The sequence below is a fragment of the Planococcus citri genome, chromosome 1 (genome assembly GCF_950023065.1).
Source record: "Planococcus citri chromosome 1, ihPlaCitr1.1, whole genome shotgun sequence".
In the NCBI taxonomy this organism is placed as follows: domain Eukaryota; kingdom Metazoa; phylum Arthropoda; class Insecta; order Hemiptera; family Pseudococcidae; genus Planococcus; species Planococcus citri.
In genome coordinates, this window is record NC_088677.1 from 17,108,964 (window position 1) to 17,133,908 (window position 24,945).

The following is a 24,945-nucleotide window of genomic DNA, read 5'->3' on the forward strand; positions in this document are numbered from 1 at the left end:
TTATAGCTCATCATACGAACAAAACAACAATACCTAATATTATTAAAGAAATTATTATACCTTATTTGAGTTATTGGGGGAAGGGGGGGGGGTTCTTTTATGGAAAACAAAAAACAATAATCATGAACACTAGAAAAAATATTTCAATTTTTGAAACTCATTATTACATAACAAACCTTATATGTAATTGAAACCAAAAACCAAAACATCTTCCTGCAGTGAAGGCAGAATGCAACACTGATTCACAGCAGGCAGAAGTTTTGCATACTCGATGACGAATTTTCACCTCATTTCTCGAGATCTGAACAGAAAACTTTCCTCCAGTGGAAGGATACAGAACAGATCTGAAAAAAAATTAAGAGCACTCTACCCGTAATATGTATATTTGATAACTCAAGGCAAAACTGAATTGACCATTTGGATCATCGTCAACATACATAAGAACGTGTAAACAGTATGATCTACGTACATTACGAATTTACAATTACATTCAACGTTACCATAGATGACCTATTACAATCCAAAAAATATTTACACGCACGTCAACTTTTTTAAACATAATACAGCCAATTTTTGATTGATTTCTTAATACCACAATAAGTACCGAATTCTTCTTTCAAATCGTTCGATTTATTCGACTTAACTTCTACTAAAGGCTGATTGTCTATGTGGAAACGATGTTTACGATAGTTCATGATTTCATCTTTGGTCAAGCCATACTCCATGATGTGCTGGTCGTCGACAGGCTCGACAAACTTGTGTTTGATTAGCTGAGCTCTAACTTTAGGCTTGGTCTTTGTCTTTCGCAATGAGCGTTTACGTTTCAGCGATGGTTTGGCATCCGGCGGCTGCGTGGCTGGTCCGGTTGGCTTATGTACGGACATTTCGTCGACCCACGAAGGCATTCCGGTAGCTTTTCTTTCCTGGCCGAACATGATTGGCGCGTTATCAATCGATTTCAATTTCGATGTGTACTCAGGTCGATGATCCGATCAATACTTGTTGGTAGAAGCTCATGTAAAGCTGCAGCTGATCGCTAATTCGATTGCTAAGTAAAATTATGAGAATTTTTCGCTTCGTTTATCGTTTTTAATACGTGGGAACTAGCTTCGATGTTCTCAACATTCGTATACGCGTTGTCGAATTGACGTCCGTCTTTTGTTCTTTCCCAGTCTGAGATTTCCTCAGAGATGATCGACTTTGAAGCTTTTATACCTATGTGTAAACTGAATCCTGCCTGGAATATAGTTCATGTAAATCATGTTCTGGCTCATTGTCTATTTTCTATGGGAATTACCAGCTCAGTTTACGAAATTGGAGGGCATATGTCAGGGGTGGAAATGTAAGTAAGTAGACCATATTTTATAATGGAGGCACAAAATTTGTTATTAGACATTTTTAAAGCATGGGAGATGTTCGAAAAATCACATGGACCGAGCACAGGTGAGGTTCAAAGGGACAGGGGGATTCGGCTTTCCACTTTTCAAAATTCAGCCATCTGGTCGTTCTTTGTATGAGGTCATTTTCATTCTTAATTTAACCTCATCGAGAGCAAAAATATTATTATATTCGAAACTCCTGGAAGAGGAAGAGAGCCTCAAGTTTGAGCTTTTCCAGTTGAGATTTTTGTCTTCAAAAATCTTGAAAATCATGATCTCATTTTGGCTTTCAAATTTTTCTACACAAGCTGTTCAAAAATTATTTGATGGAAAAATATCAACTTTCTACCGAGAATTTAGCCTGTTTATGAGAGATCGCAGGATACTTTTTTCAAAAATGTGAAAAATCATGATCAATTTCATGCTCAAAAAAGCTTTGAAAGAAGTTTTTGGTTTTCTGCTGAAGAGCCGAAGTATTAACCCATTTTCATGGGTCATAATGACATCTTTCTCAAAAAACCTTAAAAACGTGACTCAATTTTGGGTCTCAAAATTCTGAAAAAATACTTTTATATAGGTACATTTTCCTCGAGATGTTTGAATTTTTTTGTAAATTTCAATACATTTTGATAGATTAGGCACAAGGGTAATTCTCAGAAAAAGGTAAAATTCGTGTACATGGCAAATTTCTCAACGGTTTTAGCATGAATTTTTTTTTTTTTTTGGTCCATTCAAGAATGACCCCGCACACATTTCACACATGGTATTGAGGTTTTTAGACCCTCCTTTCATTGGTGTACATTTGATTTTATACCCCAAATGTCCTTCGACTTGGCTGTCACACATCATGTTTTTGAAAATGAATGTTATAAAGTGTCATGAACTTCATTTTTTTTTGGAAAAATTGACACATTCTCATTATCATAGAACATGAAGGTCTCTTATTGTGCAAATTGCAATTGCAATAAGTCTATAGAAAGCTCACAATTCACATTTGAAAACTGTCACACACTTTTTGCGCAAATTTTCGAGCAATTTTCAATTATTTTTGGTAGCTTCCCAATCCAACATTTTTTTCTGGCGAGTGGCTGCACTGGTTCACTGTCCTCATAAAAATGTTACCCCGCAATGTTTTTTTCAAAACCTACGCAATAGCTCGATCTGATCGTACTTGTCTCTGAAAATATGATATTTCGCAAAATCGGTGTCCTTCGGCTTGCCTTTTTATTTACCCTGATGAACCCGCCAAAAACGATAATTGAGAAAGGGAAGTTATTCTACATGATAAGTACACATTCATTACGTGTTAAAAATCGAATAATGTCCAGTAGGTAACGCTAGAAACGAAAAAACGTTGAGATTGTCCTTCGGCTTGTCCAGCGCCCATTTGTCCTTCGACTTGGCCAAATTTCAGACAGCTGTACTTTTATCGCGCTAGTCGGCATATTACACGATAATACAAGCAAAATTTTACATTTTCTCCCTCCCCACACTTCACCTCTACCCCTACCAAAAAAATAAGTCCAGATTCGAACTCTGCGGCCTGAAAAACATAAATCGACATATTACACGATAATATAAGCAAAATTTGACATTTTCCCCCTCCCCACGCCTCACCCACCACCTCTACAAAAAAAATAACTCCAGATTCGAATTCTACGACCTTGAAAACATGTCAATCGACATATTACACATCGATGAGGGTCGAATTCTAATTATCGCCGTTTTAGGGGGGCCGGGGTCCACAGTGGGGGGGATTGAATTGAGGCCAACACTAAAAAAGGGATCTGGGACACATATACAAATGATTCCCACTTGAAATTTTCCAAAAAAATGATTTTCGTTTTTCAAAATTATGCATATCAAAATCGACCCTTTTTCTGAGAATTACCCACCTATATACATGACATGGCAATTTTTCAGAAAATGCAAGAAATCATAACCCAATTCTGGGTCACAAAAACCTTTAAAAATGCTCAAAATACATTTTTGTCGGAATATTCTAATTTTTTGCGAAATTTTAACCGATTCTGATAGGCTGTAGGATACTGTTTCAGAAATCCAAGAAATCAAAACCCAATTTTGGGTCTCAAAATTCTTCATAAATACCTACTCAAAATACATTTTCCTCAAAATATGTAAGGTGCACCGGGGCAAGTCAGAATGATTTTTTGCAATTTCAACTTTGACCAGCTGTTACTCCCCTTCTAATGAACCAATATGGATCAAATTTATTATGTAGGTTCCCATAAGGGTTCTTAACCTATGGTGAAAATTTGAGCGCGATTGACACAGTAGCTTTCGCTCAGTGGAATAAAATATAAATTGTTCTGACTTCCCCCAAGAACAGGCTAAACTTTGCAGAGGCGCAGATCACAAACGGAGCGTCCTAGAAAAATTGCACAAAAACAAAATTGTAGAGAATTTAATTCTCTTTGAGATCACTCTCGTCAGATTTTCACTAGGACGCACGGTTCGTCCGCTATATGCGAAAAACTAAGAAATAGAAAGTCTGTATTTTAGAACAAATTCAAAACAAGTGCAAAACAACAACAAAATACAATTGAACCAAAGACATCTAAAATGAAACTGAATCGCGAAAATTTTTATGCCGTGATGAAGTAGGGGTAGTACCCTCAAGTCACCATTAGTGGCACTTCGCCAGATATAAACCTCTAGGCGCTAGAGCAAGTTTTCTAACTTACCCCGAATTCCAACTTCCCCCGGTGCACCTTATGTGTAGCCAATAGCCATACTCTAATTTTTCTCAAAATTTTGGCGAGTAGGTGCCAGACTTGGAGTACCAGTGACCATCACTAACTTACTGATCAAGGCTGTCAGTTCAAATCTGACTTATTTGAAAAAATGTCAGCTGTCCTAGGCTCATAATGTATTCCCACAACAGCCTACCACCCTCAGGCCAATGGGAAGGTTGAAAGGTGGCACAGGACACTCAAGGCTGTGGTGATGGCTCATCAGACTACAGCATGGATGGATGTTTTACTGGTAGTCCTGCTAGGCTTATGCTCAACAATCAACAGCCCTATTGACAAAATTATGCATAAAAACAGGCGTGTTGATGCGTAATGCGTGAATTTGAACTTTTTTCAAAAATACACATGCGATTTAGCTTTTGAATAGCATGCGTAAAAGTAATGTTAAAGCATGTAAAATAGAAGAAAAATTGAAAAAATTTCTGCCCTGGGTGGGAATTGAACCTGGGACCTGTGGTATCTATTTTTCCACATTACCAAACTCACTCTGCCACTTCGCCACTTGCGAAGAGTGGAGTTATTTCCGCATAAATGTTTGTGCGTTGTGAACTTATTAAATTTTTCTCCCAAGTCCAAAAAGTGCAAACACTTATGGGGAAATAACTCCACTCTTTGCAAGCAGCGAAGTGGCCGAGTTGGTTAGGTAACATGGAGTAATAGAATCTGTGGGTCCCTGGTTCAATCCCCACCCGGGGCAGACATTTTTTAAATTTTTATTTCATTTTATATGCTTTAACATTGCTTTTACGCATGATATTCGTAGGCTGAATCGCATGCTTTTGTTGAAAAAAGTCTAAATTCACACATTCTTGTGCTATGCATAAAAGCATGCGTTCTATCACATAATTTTTGTCAATAGGGAGTGAGTTCGAAATGTCTCCAGCTCAACTCACACCCAGTGCCAAACTCCATTTGCCAGGAGATTTTATCACAGATGCACCTAAGCTGAAAAATGCGCCGGAATTCGTCAAGAGGCTCCAATCAGCATTGCAGAGCGTCGGAAAAGCGTTCAGAGGACATGGAGACGCATCTGTTTTTGTTCCAATAGCGCTAGATACAAGTACATATGTTTTCCTGCAGGTTGAAATTCAACGCACTTCACTTATACCACCCTACACTGGACCACATCGTGTAATTTACTGAAAAGATAAGGCGATTGAGATCAAGGTCAATGAACGAGCAGTTTTGGTATCAGTGGATCACCTAAAGCCAGCATACTTGGTGCCTGTGTCTGAAGTCGTCTTACCAAGGAGTCAAACAGAGGATACAGCAAAACCAGAGCCTACTCAGCAGCCTGAAGGCAAAAAAGGTCGTCCGAAGCGCAAGGTACAATTCAAAGGTATCTATACAGAATTGTGTATTTGTTTTTACAATAATTTTTTCAAAAACCTGTTATTCTAGTCATTTTTGTAAATATTGTGTTTTCAATCTTGTTTTTTTAAAAATGTTTTTTTGCATTTTCGTCGAAATATTTCAATTTTATTTTTTTCTGCAAAAATTTGACCCACTTCGATAGGTCACATGCTGATACTTCTGAATAATTCCACAATACTTCATTTTTATTGACACCAGCATAACCATTTTTAGGATAAATTTTCTCAAAAATGACACTTGAAGGGGCACCACTGTCCCATTGTGAATTCATCATTTTGTGAGGAGACTTCCAAAATTGAATATGTAAAATTAAAACAAGCATCAACATTTTTTACAAAGATTAATTTGTTGCTTTCAGCCTTTTATTTTCTTTATTTTTTTTTATTTTGAGGATTCTCCTTTCCCAACGGAAGATAAAAAATTGGAACCTGAGCTCCCCTAAATTAAAAAAAAAATATGGATATTTGTACTTATATGTACTTAGAATTGAAATTTTTTCAAAAAGTTTACTGGCTTCAATTTTCATATTTCTTTGACTTTTCCTCAGCAGTGGAATTTTTCGATCATAACAAAATTAATTATTTATTCACAAATTCAACAATATTTATTATTTGTACAAATATCATTACGACACTTTTGTTTATTTATTACAATACAATTCAGGTGATAGGTATAAGTGAATATAAACGCAAACTGTCTCGAGATGGTCTGTTAACAATTATTGATCTACTTAGGTACTGATAAACGCATTGGTAAGTATGGATACCTACTTATGTACAATCTACATACAAGTTTTGAAGAAGACGAAGGATTTAGTTTCAGATGATAAGAAACTGACTGAGAAAGCTTATATTTTACATTATTTTACATTGTCAACGCTGTAAAGGAATTAACTTACATACCTAATGAGCGGATGCAGGATTTACATACTCATCTTTAGTACATATTTGAATGAAAATTTTCACGTTATAACTTTTCAATTCTACATCAATAAAATATAAACATACAGGTACCTACCATAGTATTATTAATCTACAAGAAAGGTATCGAATTGGTAACGAGCAGGAGAAAGGTGTATTCGGTGGTGAGAAATACCCATACTGAGGTAAGATAAAATGCCCAAATGTGGCCACGAGGCACCTACTCCAAAGTGGCCTCCTTTCGACTCCTAGTAAATTTTTAAAAATCAAATTTGAGACGAAAATGAATTTAAAAAAATCGAAAATTTCATTCAATTAACCTACAAAGCTAGAATTTGGTATGTACCCTATTTTCGACCCATTGAATTGAATGGAAACGGTTTTGAGGGTGATGAGGGGGGGTTGAGGGGTACTTTATTTGGCTCCAACATTTTTATAAAAGGTAGGTAGCCACCAAAATTTCAAAAATTCCAGGACAGGGACATTTCACCACCCGATTTTTTTTTTAATTTGAAAATGGAAGTGAGAAAAAATCTCTTTTGAAAATTTGATCAATTTTTCAAAAATATCGCGCTCAAAGGATGTGAAATTCTCTCAACATTTGATTGATATGATTTTGTTGCCATCAATAGTGTGATATATATTGAACGATGGCTTGCCAGGTTGCATTTATCTAAAAAAAAACCAAGGTGGCCATATTTGGGCACGTTATTACTATACACATTAGGTATACCTACCTACACTCGTGTATGCCTAAATATTTTCAAATTTTGCCAAAATGTACTAAAATATAGGGGTATAAGTACAATTTACTGACTCGAGTAGGTAAATGTTAAAAAGAGCAGGTATAGATGAATAACTTAATTTATCAGTTAATGAGTAGGGTAAATGTGCCTAAGTTTGCGCGCTTCCTAAGATTGCGCAGTGACGATTTCTCAGAACCAGTGAGAGTTACAACATTTGATACCACCTTTACTTGAAAGAAAAATCAAAATGACAATACCTAACGATTTTTGGTGATGGTAGCACCAAGTGTTGCCAACTGACGAGCAAAAAACTTTTTTTTCAAAATTTTTTATAATTTTTCCAATAAAAATGGCACGCGACAATTTTTATGGAAATGGCAGTAGAAATCTAAATAAGCTATTTTTAGATTCGTCATTGTCTGGGGATTATAACAAGCACATATTTCAAGTGTTTTCTGCTTTAATTAGGTTTCAATTTTTCAATTTTTAAAAAAACACCCCTGTGCCTAAGATTGCGATTTTTATTTTTTGCTACTTTTCTAGACTAATAATGATACTTTTTGAAATTTTCATTAAGAATTCAATTCATTTGAATGAAATGACACCTTATATTACGTATATCGAGTTTACTCCTTGTCAAAAGCTAGGGAGAAATGGGTGTAATGCTGGAAATTCCAGATATGAGCGCATTTCCAGTGTGGTTCACTCAGAAGTTTCAAATGCACGTTCGTGTGAGACATTTTGTTTGCTTTCATCATAAATTAAACAATATTGACGAATTTCTATGTTTTTCACTGGTGCACAATCTTGGGAAGGTGAATGCGCAATCTTAGGAAGGCATATTCCTAAGTTTGCGCATTTGACTTTTTTTAGTTTTTGGTCAAAATATCAAAAACTAAATCGATTAAAAATTTTATTTCTGGCGCAAATCATAGCCAAATGTTTGAAGAACCTTCTGTACAAATTTCAATATTCTAGCTCCTTTTCATAAAAAGTAGTGACTGTTTGAAAATTAGGTGCGCAAACTTAGGCACATTTACCCTATAGTAATTATATCTACAATATTAATCAATATAAAAGGTAACAAAATACAATACGAAAAGCGTGGTAGATAATATTCAATTGTTGCCGTTGTCAGCTAATGCTAAAGTTGTTAGCATGCTACGTCTATTCGGATTCACGCCTAAATTTTCCCAATTGATCCACGAAAGTCGCGCAGTCAGATCTGTAGCAAATTAAACAAAACATTTATTTGAGTCAAGCCAGGCTAAAAAATCAGTTTTAAGCCATAAAATAGGATATATACGAGTACATTTGCGAATGACGTATTTGTTGCCAAATTTCCAGTGAAAGAGGCCGAATTCTTGGGTCTGATTTCGGCCCAAAATTTATACTTGATTCGGCGCTGAACGTTTCGCAAATGTGTTGAAATAAATTTGGTACAAAATGGTTCATATGTACTTACCGCTGGTATTCCATTCAGCTCTTTCGGCCATTCTTTCGCCTCTGAGACATTTGTCTACGTACGTCAAAGGATCGCAATCCGCTGTTAAAACCTCTCTGAGCAAAGCGATATAGGCTATGGCTAACCTTAATGTGTCTATTTTGCTGAGGCGTTTTTCGTAAGGAAATGTTGGAACATGGCCTCTTAATTCATCAAATGCCGAGTTGATGCTGCTGAAATGGAAAAACGTAACGTTGTTAGTAATGAAATTTAATAACAGATTTTTTTTCGTCTATCTAATTTTATAATCAAGCAAGAGTACCAAAGTTATAAGCAAACTTCAAGTAGGTAATGTTAAGTAGGTTGAACTCAACTTGGTACAAAAGCAAGTATAAATGAGTAAAAAGTTAATTCGTTCAATAGGCAGTAAAACTACCAATTTTTCATTAAGTTATAGTTAAATTGTTCCAGTAAAAGTAAAAGTAAGACTAACTCGGAAATGAGCGAATCAAGTTTGTATGGGTACTTAGATGAGCAAAAAATTGAGCAATAATGTACAAGACCCCTTGCGAGAAATATATATCGCGTACGACAATCAGCCGAAGTTATGAAGTAAGTTTTCAATACGAATGAGAAAACAGATAGGTACCTATGTCTCATAAAATGAAAACGAATTTACGTAACCTAATTGTCAACGAAATAAGCGCTCATTTTCCGCAATTGTCCTCTTCTAAAGAGAGTCGAGTTTTGATCATATTACGAAGGGCTACTTATTATAGCGAGTGAAAAACTAAGTAGGTAAGTAATTAATATATTTCTCACAAGGGTTTGAAGCGAGTACAATATACGTAACATCCTTGTTTACTACTCATGTGAGGTGCAACATGCACTGAACCTGTCGTATTACAAGTAGTAGTTAGTCTGTAATTAGTAGACAGTTAGGTATAGGTAGGTAATGGGTTAGTAATGGGTACATAAGTATAGTTATTGGGGCGGATTGCGAAAAAAAAGTCGACAGATTTGACCAAATTCAACAGAGACTTTCATTTCGATTTGAAATTTACTCAGAAGAATTTTTAGTTCCGGAGATTCCCCTGAAAAAGAGATAAGAACCTTTAAAGAGGGGATGCCAGCTTCAAAAAAAAAAAAAAAAATCATGAGTTTTTGAGCATTTTGTTCAATTTTTCAAAACTGGCAATATTGACCAATAAATTAGCATCACTGCGTCCCAAAATATTTCTCAAATTTCAGAAATTATATCTTTCCAGAAGTGTGACGAACAAGGGCAGGGGGTGAGAAAAAGAGGGCGTTTTACCCCCTCTCCCCTCCCTCAACAAGACAGAAAAATTTAGGTGAAGAGTGAGTGGGAAAAAGTTGGAAAAAAATTATGTACCCAAGCAGGAAAAATCAAAGAATTACCAAAAACCATGGACTTTTTCTTCTTGATTAAAAAATTTGGAAAATGAAAAATTATTTTCAGAAATTTTGGTAAAAGGAAAAAAAATACCTAAGTGAAGAAAAAAGGTGCGAAATTTTTCGCTCAAAAATACCAAAAAAATTTGGAGATGAAACTTCTCATATTGAAAACGATTTTTTTTGTATCTCAAAATTTTGTAAATTTTCCGAAGCTTTCTCCCTCAGATCTTTGCTTGGGAAAAATTGAAAATGTTCTGTTCTTTTTTTTGAATTAGATTTTCAAAGGCCAAAAGGCTAAAAAAAGAACACGAATAAAATTAGGAATTTTGGATTTTAGTACCAATATAACCTTGCAATAGAACAATTCGAAGTTTTTTTCAAGTAGGTACCTATAAAAGCATAATTTTTGAATATTTGAAATTTATTCAACATTTCTGTTTCCAACTCCCCCTTACAAAATTTGTTCGCACGATTTTTGGCAAGTTAGCATGAAAAATATTGTTGGGGTGGGGGGTCTAGTCTGCTGGTAAAAAATTGAGAAAATTTCAGTCTCAACCCCTCCCCCCTCCAACGACACATCACTTCGTCACACCTCTGAATCTTTCCACGTTTTGGTGTACCTATTTTATTTCAGTTAATTATTAGGTACGAAATATTTGAGAAGAAAATCTCTACTCTTTGAGGGCCCATATTTCCCCTCCAGAGGCATCTCCGAAGCTAAAAAAAACTTTCTAAGTAAGTTTCAACCCAAAATGAAGGTCTCTGCTGAAATTAAATTGATCAATATCCATCGACTTTTTTTCGGGAATAGTTATGTTGGGTAAACTGTATCACACTCACACCTAACAGTAAGTTGACTAGAAATAATGTTGGTTCATTATTGAAAGAAGAAAAAAAGATGACTAAAAAAAAATTAAATAATGGTAAGTATACTAGGTAGATATGTAGGTATTTGAAAAATAGTGCGAATGAGACTTCAGTTCTCGCGAGGGGCCTTACATTTTGATAGGCGGTTTATCAGAGTTGTTTCTCGTTCGAGATTCTGACCTCAACATGCGTTTACGTTCGCGAATATTGGCTGCTTGCCTCTGGACGCGATAAGGACTGCAATTACCATTATTGAAATAACCATCTTCGTTCAGCAGCACGTTGTTATTGTCGTGGATGCAATCGTCTGAAAAATTAGCGTAAGGTAAGCCTTAGGTATACCTATAATCGGAAAATTGCAACATCCTTTGATGGGAAAAATTTTGAGAAAAAAAATCAAAAATTTTCTGGAAGCTCTAAAACGGCTGAAAACGGTTCGAAACCATTTTCATTCAGTTTTATTGAGAGTCGAAAATAGGGTACGTACCAAATTTCAGCTTTCCAGGTCAACTTGGTGGAATTTTGATTTTTTTTCAAATTTTTGACCCGGATTTAATTTTTAAAAATTTGCCAAAAAATCGAAAAAATTCATTTCAGCTCCTAAAATTTTAATTGATGACGTTAAATTCCAAATTCAACATATTTCATTTTTTAAAAAAATTATGAAATTTTCAAATTTTTTTAGCTTAGAATAATTTAGGAGTGTAAAATGAACTTGCTGAAATTTATTTGGGTTGCAACTATTTTTGGTGAGTGCAGACATTTGGACATTTCATTACCAGACTATTTAAATAATTTGCAAATAACGAGGAAAATTTCAAGTTTATGGCCAAGCTATAGGTACTTGCCAAAATGTGTTTTAGTCTGCTTCTACAAAATTAGGTAGGTACTCAAATAGGGAGACATTTCACTAATGAAATTTGATAGGTTTATAGGTTATAAATAATTCGATTCTCATCACAAACCTACGAGCATATGTCCCTAAACCAAGTCCTCTACAAGTGACAATAGTAATGTAAAAATTATCGATGGACTCGCAAGTGCGGGTTTTAAACCACCGTATAGTTTTAGAGAATATTATCTTACCTGTCATGTGCTCGCCGGGAATATGATGATGATGGTGATGATGATGATGATGCACGCCAGTACCACCGAGCGTTCGATTCGCGTATATGCAACTAGGTAAGTCGATATTGTCATCGGTCATGTGATCAGGTGGCACCAGAGGCATTGTTACTCCGCCACCGCATGCTGTCGAGCTGCAATACACAAAATACATATTCGCTCGTAATACGTATTTGCTACACTCGGTTTATTAGGTATTTCGCAACTCTACAGTATATTTTTTAGCCGCCCAAATTGATTTCCACTTCTTCTGGAAAAAAATCGAAATTCTGGAGTTCTGGAGAAATCTAAAATTACGCTGCAGGTTCCTGCATGACACAAAAAATAGGAAAATTCTGATGGGAAAAGGGGGCGGGGGGTAATTTTAGACAAGATACGGTCATTCGTTCAAATTTCAAAAACTTTTTCATAATTATATTGAAAAGTTTTGATTTTTTTTAAATTTTCCCTCATAAAGTAAAAAAAAAAGAACTTGAGGTATCCACTCGGAAATCGACTCAAATGTGAAAAAATCCTTCAAACAAGCCTCGGATAAGCCACAACTACATTTTTAGCAGCCCAAATTAATTTTCACGTTTTCTGAGGAAATTTCTGAATTCTGCAGAAATCTAAAATCGCGCTGGAGGCATAGGATGTCCAGAAATGGTGAAATTCGGTTCGAGGGAGTCGATTTTAATTTCAGGACTATTTTCAACAATTTTTACACAATTAGTACCAACATTTTTCATTAAAAACAATAATACTCCATAAAATATGATTTACCAAAAATGGTAGGTATTTACCTACTCCTACTCACATAACTAAGGTCAATTTTTAATTTTCAAAAATCTGCCAAAAATTAAAAAATCAATTTGAGTGGTAGACATTTTTGCTATGAGGAGGTTTCAAATCATGCTCTTTCCAATAATCGTGATCCCGTTTGAGTCGGAGGTGGAAACCCCGAGAGGTTTTCTTGTCAGTCACAATTTAAATTCTTAAGACACTCAACTGAAATCTGATTCCCACACCAACCCTCTCACAGACTTAGGTACCTATCTTGAGGATTCGGCTGTTGGTACCATGGACGATTTTTTTCAGTTCAAAATGGATATAAAATCTGACAAATTATGAGACTTTCAGTTCATGGGTAAGATTTTACATAGGTATAGATTTTCAAAAAAAAAATTAAGTAAGTAAGTAATTTGTGACTGATTCTTTTTTTAAATTTTTATTTTTTTGCATAGGTAGGTGGATATACATTTTTGTTAGATGGAGATGAAAACAATTGGAGTGATCGAGAATTGATGTTCCACTTTTTCAAACTTTGCAAAAAAATTGTTTCGCAATCGTCAACTAAGTACGTATTTGTGAAAAAGAAGAGGATGCTTTATCATCCAGTTATCATCTTTCGTTTTTTTTCGTATTTTCAATCAAAACATTCCACGATTTTTCGAAGATAAAAACTGCTCTAGATGACATTTCCACGCTTTTTAGAGAAATTTTTATATCCCAGAAGAATCGAAATGAATGGTGCTGGAGGTTCTAGAATGCCGGGAAATGGAAAAATTTGGTTTGAGCGAGTCCCTATACTTTCGGGACCAATTTCTTACTAAATTAATATATTATTTTTTTGAAAAATCCACATATCGCCCATAAAATGGCAAATTTCAAGTTCTCAAAAATTCTCTAAAAGTGGAGAAATCAATTTAGATTTGTTTTTTTTTTTTCAAAAATTGCAGTCCTATTTGAATTTTGTTGGCAGATACGCCTCGATGGTGAATATTTTAAAATTTACCAACTGAAAGAGAGCAAACGCCGATTGACGAGAGAACGTTTGCAGCTTGTTAACATTGAATGAGCTGAAATTTGGCTCGCTGAAAGAGCACGTCATCGTCATCCAGACCTCAGAACCAAATTTTCAGCTGCCCAATTTTTTTTTCAATTTTTGAGGAAATTTTGAAAATGGCAGAAATATTCTAAGGATTGTATACTTAACCCAATTTTCTAGTAAAAAAGCAAATATTGAGATGGAAACTTGAAACTCGCTTTGTATTCCTAAGTCGACCACTTAAATCGCTTCTCACCATTTTCGAGACAATGTGGATGGAGCCTCTAGGAGAAGTTGACAATCCCAAAGAAATTTCAAATTGCTGCAAAACATGTTGTAATCAACTTCGCAGCTGAAAATGTGATCATGTCATAAAATCGACCCTACTAAATCGTTTAATGCAGGTAAATCGCAAATCTAAGCTGACGAGCTTTGAAAAACGTAGGTAACTATTTTTTGCAAGTTAAAAAACCTCAAGTTTTATTAAAAGATTTCAAAATCGTCAATTTTTGCAAAAATTTACTCAACCCTTCATCTATCTCCTAAAATCAACCTCCCAAATCGATTTCTACCATTTTCAAGCCGATCTGGAGCCTCCAGCAAAAGTTGACTTTTCTCCAGCAATTTCAAATTGCTCCAGAAGGCGTCATAATCAACTTCGGTAGCCGAAAATTTAATCATTTTACGAGTTCAACCTTCTCAATCGACTAGGGCAGGTGATCACAAATCCGAGTTAACGATATCAAAAGTGCATTTTTTTATTTTTTACAAGTTGAAAAAATCTCAAATTTGAAAAAAATTCAAAATCCTCAATTTTTGCAAAAATTACTCAAAATACTTTGTCCTAATACCTACTCAATTTAAATTACCAAATTTGTAAGCAATAGGTAGGTACTTAATGTAGAAAGACTCACAGACTACAAGACGGTGACGAAGTACGAAGCGTAGGCATTCCATTCGCGATAACCACATCTTGAGTATCGTCATCGTCACTCTCTTGCGATCTAGGTGAATTCTTTTCGTCTTGCTCATGATGATGGTGGTGGTGATGGTGATGGTGATGATGATGAGGCGAATGATGATGCGCTTCTGGCTGAAACGCGTACATTATGAGATGATTTTATGATTTTGGGCTACGCGAATTCAGTCAACGATACAATCCAATAACAATTACAATAGATAAAAATAGAAATTGAATTTTTTAAAAAAAACGCCCAAAAAAAATCAAGTTAAATAATTAAGTACAGTACTATAGGGCGAAGGTAATACTTAAGGCGATAAAAACGATTACGAACGAGGCAACTTTTCGAACCAAAGCCAAGTTGATAATTGAATTAGTAATAAGTCCTAGGGTAGCGTTGTTATCCCGTTTGCTGCAAATATCTACTCTTACCAGCGATTCTACCCCTACGAAAATCCAACCCCTAAAAAGGCGTGTCCTTTGTTTCGATCGAAAAACTAAACTAAATGTCCTACTCGTAAGTACGTTTACAAAATGGCGTTTTTATTTCTATTTTTTCTATCCCGGCTGCTTGTGACGTGATACCTAAGATTATACATAAGTCGAACCCTTTCGCTTGGATAACGAAGATTGTGCAAGAAAAAAAAAACAACAAAGCATATCATGGAAAAATTTAGTCACGTTTAAGGATGATTCTTGCGAGAATCGTCAATTGAAACAGAAGCGATGACGCAAGACGCTGTATGTGACATTGAAAGTGGTCAAAAATCTGAAACAAAATGTTTTTCTTAAAAAAATCATTCTTTCCCCTCCCCTGCGTTATTGAGTTTAATACATTATTCGAAAGCCTAAACAAAAGATCACATTGTGACATCGATAATATACCTACCTTTTTTTTTATTGTTTCAAATGTTATATTATTCAATATTTGCTGAACAATCACTTTACGGGGGGGGGGGGGTTAATAGCAACTAGACAACTTAACATAATATTGAAAATACAAGATGCGATGATAGGTATAATATACCTACCTAATAAGAAACAAACATACTAGCTTAATTGAAAACATGAAAAAATAGCTATAATTATGGATGTGAAAACGATACAGGTGGATGATTGGGGATGGGACTGTGAGAGGCACCGAGTGCGGGGTAAAAGCCCGGAAGTCGCATTTCGTGTTAGCAAACTTGCATAACCAGTTCGCCGGAAAAACGAAATAAGCGGTGCGACTGCATTTATCGTTGCAATTATGCATAGTTGTGCTACTTTGGCCACATAGTTGGGGTCAAAATGCATTTTGGCTCGAGTGCACTTTGGATTGGATGAACAAGATATTGCTAGCCGAACCCGCGGGACTTTCAATAGGGGGGCAAAGAGGGCAGTTTGTCGCGGGTCCACGCTTTCTGGAGGGACCGGCAAAATAAGAGCATGAATGATGAAAGAAAAACATTATTTTTCACTTCTCAAAACACAAATTTTCGAACTTGTTATACATATTTTCTTTTTCAAGATCAAGGTTGAAAATTGGGAAAAAATCAAGTTTAAAAGCCAAAAAATGAACTTTTCTCAAAAAAACATCGTTTTTAAGTCCCTCAACATACAAATTTTTAAGAGCTTTGGAGCTCGTTCGAGGCTGTTCTCTTATCTTTTTCAAAATTAAAGCTCCTTCAAAAAAATATTATTCGAATTATGAAATTTTAAAAACCGAAAAGCAACCTCCTCGCATAAAAAACTCGTTTTTAGGCATCCTGGCCAGATTAAAATGTTCTCGTTTTAGGACAATCAAATTTCACATTTTTGAGGCCTCCAAAAATTCCAAAAAAGGAAATAAAAATTTTCATGAGTCATTTTGGATATTACATGTATCTATTGAAGACGTCATAGCAAAAAGGACATAGGTATGTGTGAAAGTTGTATTTCGAGAAAAAACTGTTTGAAAGTTTGAGTGCTTGTGAAGTTTAGAAATGTGCATATTTGAACATGGTGACGATTTTATCTTATTTTCCCACTATCTAACTATATGAAATGCTATGCACCATCAGTCTGGAGGAAACTGTGTATTAGCGGTAAACGCTCAAACATTTCGAATTATATGTCCTTTTTGAAGCGAAAAATTGGCCAATTTTTTTGTGGTTTAAAAATGTTTTTGAGCAAATTTTTGGATTTAAACCAGGTAAATAATGGTTGATAACACAAAATCGACAATGCGTAACCCATTATCTCTGAAAAAAGATCGCTATGTTAAGTTAAAAAAAAGACAAGTTTTTTTGCCCAATTTTTTTTTTATTGATTTAAAAATATTTTTGAGCAAATTTTTGGATTTAAACCAGGTAAATAATGGTTGACAACACAAAATCGACCATGAGTAACCAGTGCTGTGAGAACGAACGAAAACGGGAACGGGAATGCCTAAAGAACGCTACTTTTTAAATTTCCTTCAAAGAACGAACGGACAATCACACAAATCTTCTTGAAGAACGTTCTTACTCAAGAACGGTGACAATAAAATTGCGAGAACGGAATGGGAATGGGAACAGAGTGCTAATTTGGCGTTCTCAGATGTTCTCTCAGGGTTCTCTAATTACCTCCCAAAATTCTGAAAAATAGGGAAAAATAAGTTTTTTCCACAAACTTTTAGTTGTTTTATGGTACAATTGAAGAAAATGAAAAAATTTCCACCAAAAATTTCTTGGCTTGTACCACAGAACACTATTGAGAACGGGAACGGGAACACAGGAACGTGAATTCTGGAAATTTTTTTGAGAACGAGAACGGGAACGGGAACGCTTCTGCTTATGGAGCAGAAGAACTAGGAACAGGATCGAGGTGTTGCATTTGGGAACAATAAGGAACAAAGATCGGCGTTCTTTATAGTGAGAAGGAAGAACGGGAACGGGAACGAGCACTTCCGCGTTCTCACAGCACTGTGAGTAACCCATTATCTCTGAAAAAGTGAATTTTTAATCGACTTCACAGTTTTAAAATGGCAATATCTCACTGGTTTTTCGACTTTGTGAAGTGGGGGTAGTCTCATATGATAGAGGAAGGGCTGAAGAATAACAATATGGATTCGTCTCAAAAAGGACATATGTGTCATATATACCCCTTTTTGTTATGACGTCTTCAATTGGCAAAATTTATATTTTTTCCCACATCAATCGACAAACTTCTAGTAGAAACTACCCCCCTTCTCTGAAACTACCCCCTCCCCCCTCCCTCCTAAAAGAACCTCAATATAGTGTCTACATCACAAATGGGGCCTAACATGATATTTGTCCCGGGAATCTGTAATTTAAAAAATTTTGAATAAAGAAGATGTTTGAGGCTACAATATTATTTCGAAGTGATTTTTAATCGATTTCAGACAGATTTGAAATAGTTCAGTTTCTAAGACGATTTTCGGAGAAAAAAATCTTGAAATGTAATTTAATCATATAGTTTCAATTATTTTTGTTTTTAATTCATTAATCTTGATTTGCTATGAAATAGCTTGTAAATTTACCACATCAGTTCTCGAAATTGCCTCTTTGAGGAAAAAAATGAGTAGGCTATATACTTATCGAACAATCTTACATTATAATCATATAAAAATCAGTTTTTTGAAGCGTTGAATGCGTTTATGGTTTTTTCCTTCAGAGAAGTTTTGTTTTCTTCGATTTTCTCTATTTGAGGCAATTTATTCGAGTACCGATGTGTTAAATTTACGAGCTATGACGTGCAAGAAAAAATAAATTAAGTTTTCTGTCCTTAGACAGGCCTAATAGACAATCTCCCACACGCATTTGAAACAACCCTCAGGTTGACTATACAATCCCAAGGGAAGACCTAGCCTTCTAGTAGCTTCGCGAATGTCTGGTGAATTTACGCCTCGCCATTCGCTTTTCGGTGAAATAAAAAAACGGAAGTACTTTTTAAGCACTGGTAAATCCCATATATTTGAGGAATAAAACAACACAATAGTCTATATGGGTTAAAACAAAGGAACAAAAAGGCAAAAAATAAGGAACAAAAAGCAAACAAAAATAGTTAATAATGAATGGGATTATCCCAGCGCTACCCTACCATTCCTATACCCCTCGGTACCGGGCACGAAAGCATCCGAGAGACAGGAGCACCCTCACTCCATACCTACCCAAAAGGTGTAGGTACAAGGTCGGGTTCCCTATTCCGTAGCTAGCGGATAGGTAACCCTGTGAGCTACGTACATGCACTAGTAAGCGACGTACGTAGACTAAATTTTGACACGTAGAGCCATCGCGTCGTTAGCCATAATTATAGCTAACGAATCCCTACCTAACAACGTCCCTATACATGCCGTAGCTGATAGGTACGCGGTCTGTTAGGTAGGTGCACTGCTCTAAATTCTAAAAGAAATAACTTTTCTTCCCCCTTAGAGGAAATAAAAGTTTACTTTTTCTCGCACTACAGCTATTTCATAGCAAATCATTAACTTTTATGAAAATTAAGTTTTTATAAGAAATTGCAGGTACCTACGAAAGGGTATTTTTGAGGAAAAAAATAGGTAGGCCACTTATCGAACATCTTACATTATAATCATATGAAAATCAATTTTTTGAAGCGTTGATTGCGTTTAGAGTTTTTTCCTTCAAATACGATCAAGTTTTTTTTTTCGATTTTCTCTATTATTTTGGTCATTTTGGCAGCATGAGGGGTGCGGTGCGATGCGATGCGATAAAATAAGCGTAAAACACGGCGATAATTGCAGCGTGAAATTTGCTTCAGTAAACAACAAATTCGGGCGCAATGCCGTGCCGCAGCCACCACAAAGCGAACGATTGTTGATTTGGTGGTAAATAGGGGTAGTTTTTGTACTCGTTTATATTTGTATGTGTAGTGTGTGTAGTGTATGGATAGTCGGGTATACGTTTGCGAGTGATAAATCAAATAAAAACGCGTATCGCCACCAAACGCATACTCACGTGCTGCAGTGCTCATCTAACCACAAATATTCGAGTGCATGCAACCTTTGCGAATTTATGTAGACGAACTCGTCCTCGGTCCTACTGAATTTTATCAACTCGGGGTTTTTGAAAAATTTTCGAAAGATCTTGGTTGCTTCACCTCTTGTGAGAAAATTAAAATCTGATCCGAGTGAAGTGAAAATCTGACTGCAGGCTAAAACTTTTCTTGAGTGACTTTCAACTCAATCCACCAAATGTAGTCAAAATCCTCCAACATTTTTTTTTTTTTTTTTTTTTTTTTTTTCATATAATAGGTACCTAATCCACCTTACTTATTATACAAGCTAAATAGCCCAAATGCGCCATCTCAAGTTTTTTTTTCTTAGAAAAATGGCCAGCCAAAGATCACACTTACTGGCTTCAAAATCAGAACAATCGAAAGTAAAGAGAATTTCGAATCTTTAGAACGCCTTATTTTTGAAAAATAGAATAAAATAGAAAGAAAAATCAGTTTTAGAAAATTGTTATTTTTTGCTCAGAAGTGACCATTACAAGATTGCAAAAATCTAACGTGAAAAGTAAAGATCAAAATTTCATCAAATTTACCTAGAAACGTAAAAATTGACGTTTAATTAACCTATTTTCAATCCACCGAATCGATTACAAACGCTTTCGAACAGTATTTAATAGGTCTGAAGCTTCCAGTAAATTTTTAGACTTTGAAATTTCCAAATTTTTTTAGGTAGGTGTAGGTACCTAAGGAAGTTGCAAAGCAAAAAATTTACTTTATAACCTAATTTCAACATACTGAGTTGATTGAAGATAGTTTCAGGCCATAATGAGGGTAGGTATAAAGTAAATTTTAGGTGTAAAATTTCTTCAAATAAAATTCATTTGCGGAAATTTCAACATTCAAAATTTTCTGGAGACTCTAGAACTGCTCAAAACGGTTCAAACCCATTTTCATTTGATTCGAAGAGTTAAATTAGGATATGCACAAAATCTCATCTTTCTAGGTGCACTTGGTAAAATTTCTATGTTTTTATTTTTTGTTATTTTCGGCATAATAATTAATTTGATTTTTAAAAATTTACCAAAAAATCGAAAAATGTACTTCAGTTCCTGAAATTTTGGCTGATGATATATATCATTGGAGAAATATAATGTTTTGACTTTTCCTGCGGCTATAATTTTTGCCACCCGCATAAAAAATACATTATTTTGAAGAATTGTAGACCCAAGTGCAAAAAGTTCAGCGATTTGATATAGAATGACCCTGCTGCAGTTTTCATGGAAATTGAAAATGATTGAGACACGACACGAAGAACATTTTATGTTATTGGTAAGTAATCAGAGATCACTGAAGTGAATAAGTATAGGGACGAAGTTGATTATTTGCATTGAAAATCAGATCAGACGGACATATCGCGAATATTTGTATCTTCGATCTATTTATCTCGTAATGTAGGGTAGGTAGGTACTTGTATACCTTTATGAGCAATGCTAGAGCACACAGCACAATAAGTGGCGGCGGTGGCGAATTAAAAAATGCGGTCGGCGTGGCATTTTTATTTGCGTTTTGTCGCGTGTACACGTGTGTGCGTTTGCGTTTATAATGTATAGTGTATACAAGACGATTAGCGATGGTTATTAATTGTCGAGATGAACGCATTCAAAATATATTCGTAGTACACACGTATGTACAACATGCAAAGGCCTACAACTTTAGCCTATATATGTAGACCGAAATCTCGCTTTCACATTGTCATTGTAACCGCGACTACGAGTGTGAGAACCAGCCAAGCTTTGGGTTAAGAGCGATGTACTGCTGCTGCATGTAACCGTATTAAATGAGGTGTATCAAATACGCAACCCACAAAGGAGAATGCGAATTGCAAATTGCCCGCGAAAAATATCGTTCAAATTTCTTTATAACAGTCAGCATTCGAATGTGAATGGAAACAACCATTTGACCAAAGTGTTTTCCACCACCTAAAGTGGTCAATTTTGGTCAACATTTTTTTCCTCGTTATATATGACGAAAGAGTCCGAACTATTCGTATACACCATCGACCTGAGTTTTGACCAAATTCGTAAATTTTCTGTTTTTTTTTTTTTTTTTTTTTTTTTATAATTTCTGTTTAAAATTTTTGAATTTTGCTCTATTTTGGGAACCCTTGATCTTGAAATACACCTTGTATCACTATTTTAGAAAAATTGAAAATCATCGATTTTTTTGGAACTTTTTTCACACGAAACAGAAAAAATTGAGAGAACATCCAAAAATAGGTACCTACACTATCGAGCCAACTTTCGGGCGTTGAAATTGATTTTTCAAAATCGTCAACTTCAATCAAATTAAAACTTGGATCACTGAAAGAGTACGTCATCTAAACTTCAGAACCAAATATTTTCAGATGTCAAGGTCAATAACAATAATTTCTGAAGCTATATTCTAAGTCGCTGGAAAAAATTCAACTTTTGCTGGAAGCTTCAGATTGGCTGGAAAATTGTGCCAATCGTTTTGAGGGTCGATTTCAGGGTAATTCTCAAAAAAAGTTTAAAACTCATATAACAGGTGGTGTAAGTACTTGAATACTATTTACAATTGAAATTTTTTTTCGGTGGCATTGTGTAGATACCAACTCGGGCATCATGTGCATATAGTTTCACGTCCCCCAACCCCCCTCCACTATGGGTCAAGTCTCCCCAAACCCCGAAAATTCCATCGTCGTGGCTTATAACCACTTTCAATTTTTCAACTTCATCTCCAAAAATTAATTACACTGTCACCTTTTCTGAGAAAAAAAAGGATACATATCATTGTGTGATATCCAGAGTAAATGATAGAACCAATACAAATTTTCAGAATGATACTTATACCCGGAAACCGAGGCCATAAAAAGATGTAACCAGTTTTTGATCCATAGCCGTGGCCAATTTTTGTTTATTTTGTCCTGGCTCTCCTACTCGACTTTTTTTGCGGTGAAATGGCTACACTGTATTGTTTTAGTAATAGCAGTGCTCTGCCAATTTCAAAACCATCAAAGCAAATACAGTCACCCGTTCTCCGAATGGTAATCGGTGAAAATTGTACAGATTACCATTTTTCAGATCCATCGCCGTGGCTTATCATTCTCACATTTAAAAGAGACATTTTTTTCTTGAAAAAAAAAGAAAATATTTAAATGGCAAGTATTTGATGACCACAACTTTGAAAATTTAAAAATTAGGTATTGATTCTACTGCCAGTAAAACAAATTTTAGTTCTTCTTTTCTTACGCCGTGGATAGTACAGTTTGGTATTTCGTCGTGGCTATTGTGATTTTTTTTCCACGGTGAAGGAAAGTACCTACCTTATCATGTTTGAATACTCCCATTAAAATGTACCTGGTACCTACTTGATGACCTTTTTGTGAGCTAAAGCTACTAATAACTGCTCCAGTTATACCTATACCTACCCAAAAGTAGTAAACAGCTTTTTTTTCAACATGTGACACGGATTTTTTTGAGCCCCTACCCCCTCCTTTATTGAAGATGACTTGGGCCTGAAAGTCATTTTAGGGGTCCTGGATATGCCTAGCATCAAGTCCCTTTTGAAAAAAATTCAAAAAAAGATAAGATTTTAGGATTTTTTAAAATTTGAGATTTTTCCACTTGTAGAAAACACACTTTTCAACTCGTCATTTTGGATTTGCGAATGATCAGTCCTAATCGATTCGGAATGTCGAACTGATGATAGGATTGTATTTTCAGCTACCGACGTCGATTACGACGCCTTGTGGCCTTGTGAAGCGATGTGAAGTTGTTGGAGAAAATTCAACTTTTGCTGAAGACTGGAAGGCTGCGGATTGGCTGGGATTCTAAGGGGAGGGAGATGACTTCAGTATGTAAACCAAGTTTCGGATTTTTATTTCTATAAGGAAGTAGGTATCTGGACTTTTAAAAATTTAACAAAAATCGAAAAATCAACTTCGGCAGCTGAAAATTTGGTTCTGAGGTCTGGGTAAGATACTCTTTCAGTGAGCCAAATTTCAGCTCTTTCATAGTTAAGGAATTGTAAAAGTTCCCTTATTACTTAGTGATCTTGAAGATTTTCCAGTTTTGAAAAAATTGTCATAAAAAGGTTCAAAACGAAATACTGCATCTTTGCAAGATGAAAAAATTCAAAAATCTTCCGCACGCGCACTGAAAGACTTCGAAACCATTCCCAATCGATATGAGAGGTCAAAAGTGAGATATTATGTATTAGGTATACATTTTATTTTATTTTTTAAACGGACGATTTTGACTAAATTCAGTGGAGATTTTCATTTTGAGTTGAAAATCACTCAAAAAAAATGTTAGCTCTGGAGGTGCTCTTTGAAGGTAGATGTAGAGCCTCAAAGAGGGGACATTTTTGAAAAAAAAATCTTGTTTTTTTTCGCTCTATCCCTCACCTAACCTGTTTTGGAAAAAATCGATCAGTTCCAAAAGATGTGTTGGAGATTCTGGATCGACCAAAACGATTCTCTCAAAAATCCAAATTCATGTTTTGGAAATTTTTCTTTCAAAATATTTCACATCAATCAAGCCAAAGCATCAATTAGACATCATGACATCATTTCTGAGAGTGGGGGGATTTTTTGGAACGCAGTGGTGTCATTTTTTTCCTATTTTATTGCAAATTTCAAAAAAAAACGAAAAAAAAGATTGAAAAAGTTGGTTTTATCTATTTTTCTCAATTTTTCAAGTCAAAATTGATCTTGAATTTCGATGACTATGTTCGTGGTGGACGCAGAATCTTGAATGCTAACTTTTGAAACAGAGTCATTGATTTTTTCAAAAATACACTTTCTTTGAGGGTCCACATCTCTCCCATATCATCCCTCTCCCTCCAAAGGTACCTCCTCGAGTAAAATTTTTTCTCAGTGACTTTTAACTTGAAACGAAGGTCGTCATTCCTAAATTTTCTCAATATCCTCCAACACTTTTTTTTTACGTGATCCACCCAAATGGTATGAACTGAATTTTAGCTTTCTATTTAAATTTTATGAAATTGGTTGTGATTCTTCAATGAAAATTTTGTGAAATAATGCAGGAAAATTCGCTAAAATTTAAAAAAAGGTCATAGCAGTTAACTCGTTTCAGGGTGACTTCGGTAGTTGGTACTCGTATTTGTGAATGGTTAAAGGTTTCTTAGTATCGACTTTTTATTTACGGCGTAATTT

The 24,945-nt window shown here is 35.3% G+C and overlaps 1 protein-coding gene across 3 annotated transcripts; it reads right to left on the minus strand.

Annotated features, from left to right (window-relative positions):
- Positions 1-6,105: 6,105 nt before the first annotated feature.
- LOC135849381 (hybrid signal transduction histidine kinase M-like) lies at positions 6,106-15,218 on the minus strand. Of its 3 annotated transcripts, none has more exons than XM_065369796.1 (5): positions 14,767-15,218; positions 12,007-12,179; positions 11,101-11,227; positions 8,659-8,867; positions 6,106-8,418 (listed from the first exon to the last, which is right to left on the minus strand). In XM_065369796.1, exons 1-5 carry the CDS (start codon positions 14,958-14,960, stop codon positions 8,312-8,314), a joined length of 810 nt encoding a protein of 269 aa, XP_065225868.1. In that variant the 5' UTR covers positions 14,961-15,218; the 3' UTR covers positions 6,106-8,311. The 3 variants fall into 3 exon arrangements, with proteins under 3 accessions (XP_065225868.1, XP_065225851.1, XP_065225860.1); XM_065369779.1 differs by having other exon boundaries at positions 8,659-8,870; positions 11,053-11,227; positions 14,767-15,217; XM_065369788.1 differs by having other exon boundaries at positions 11,053-11,227; positions 14,767-15,216.
- Positions 15,219-24,945: the final 9,727 nt, after the last annotated feature.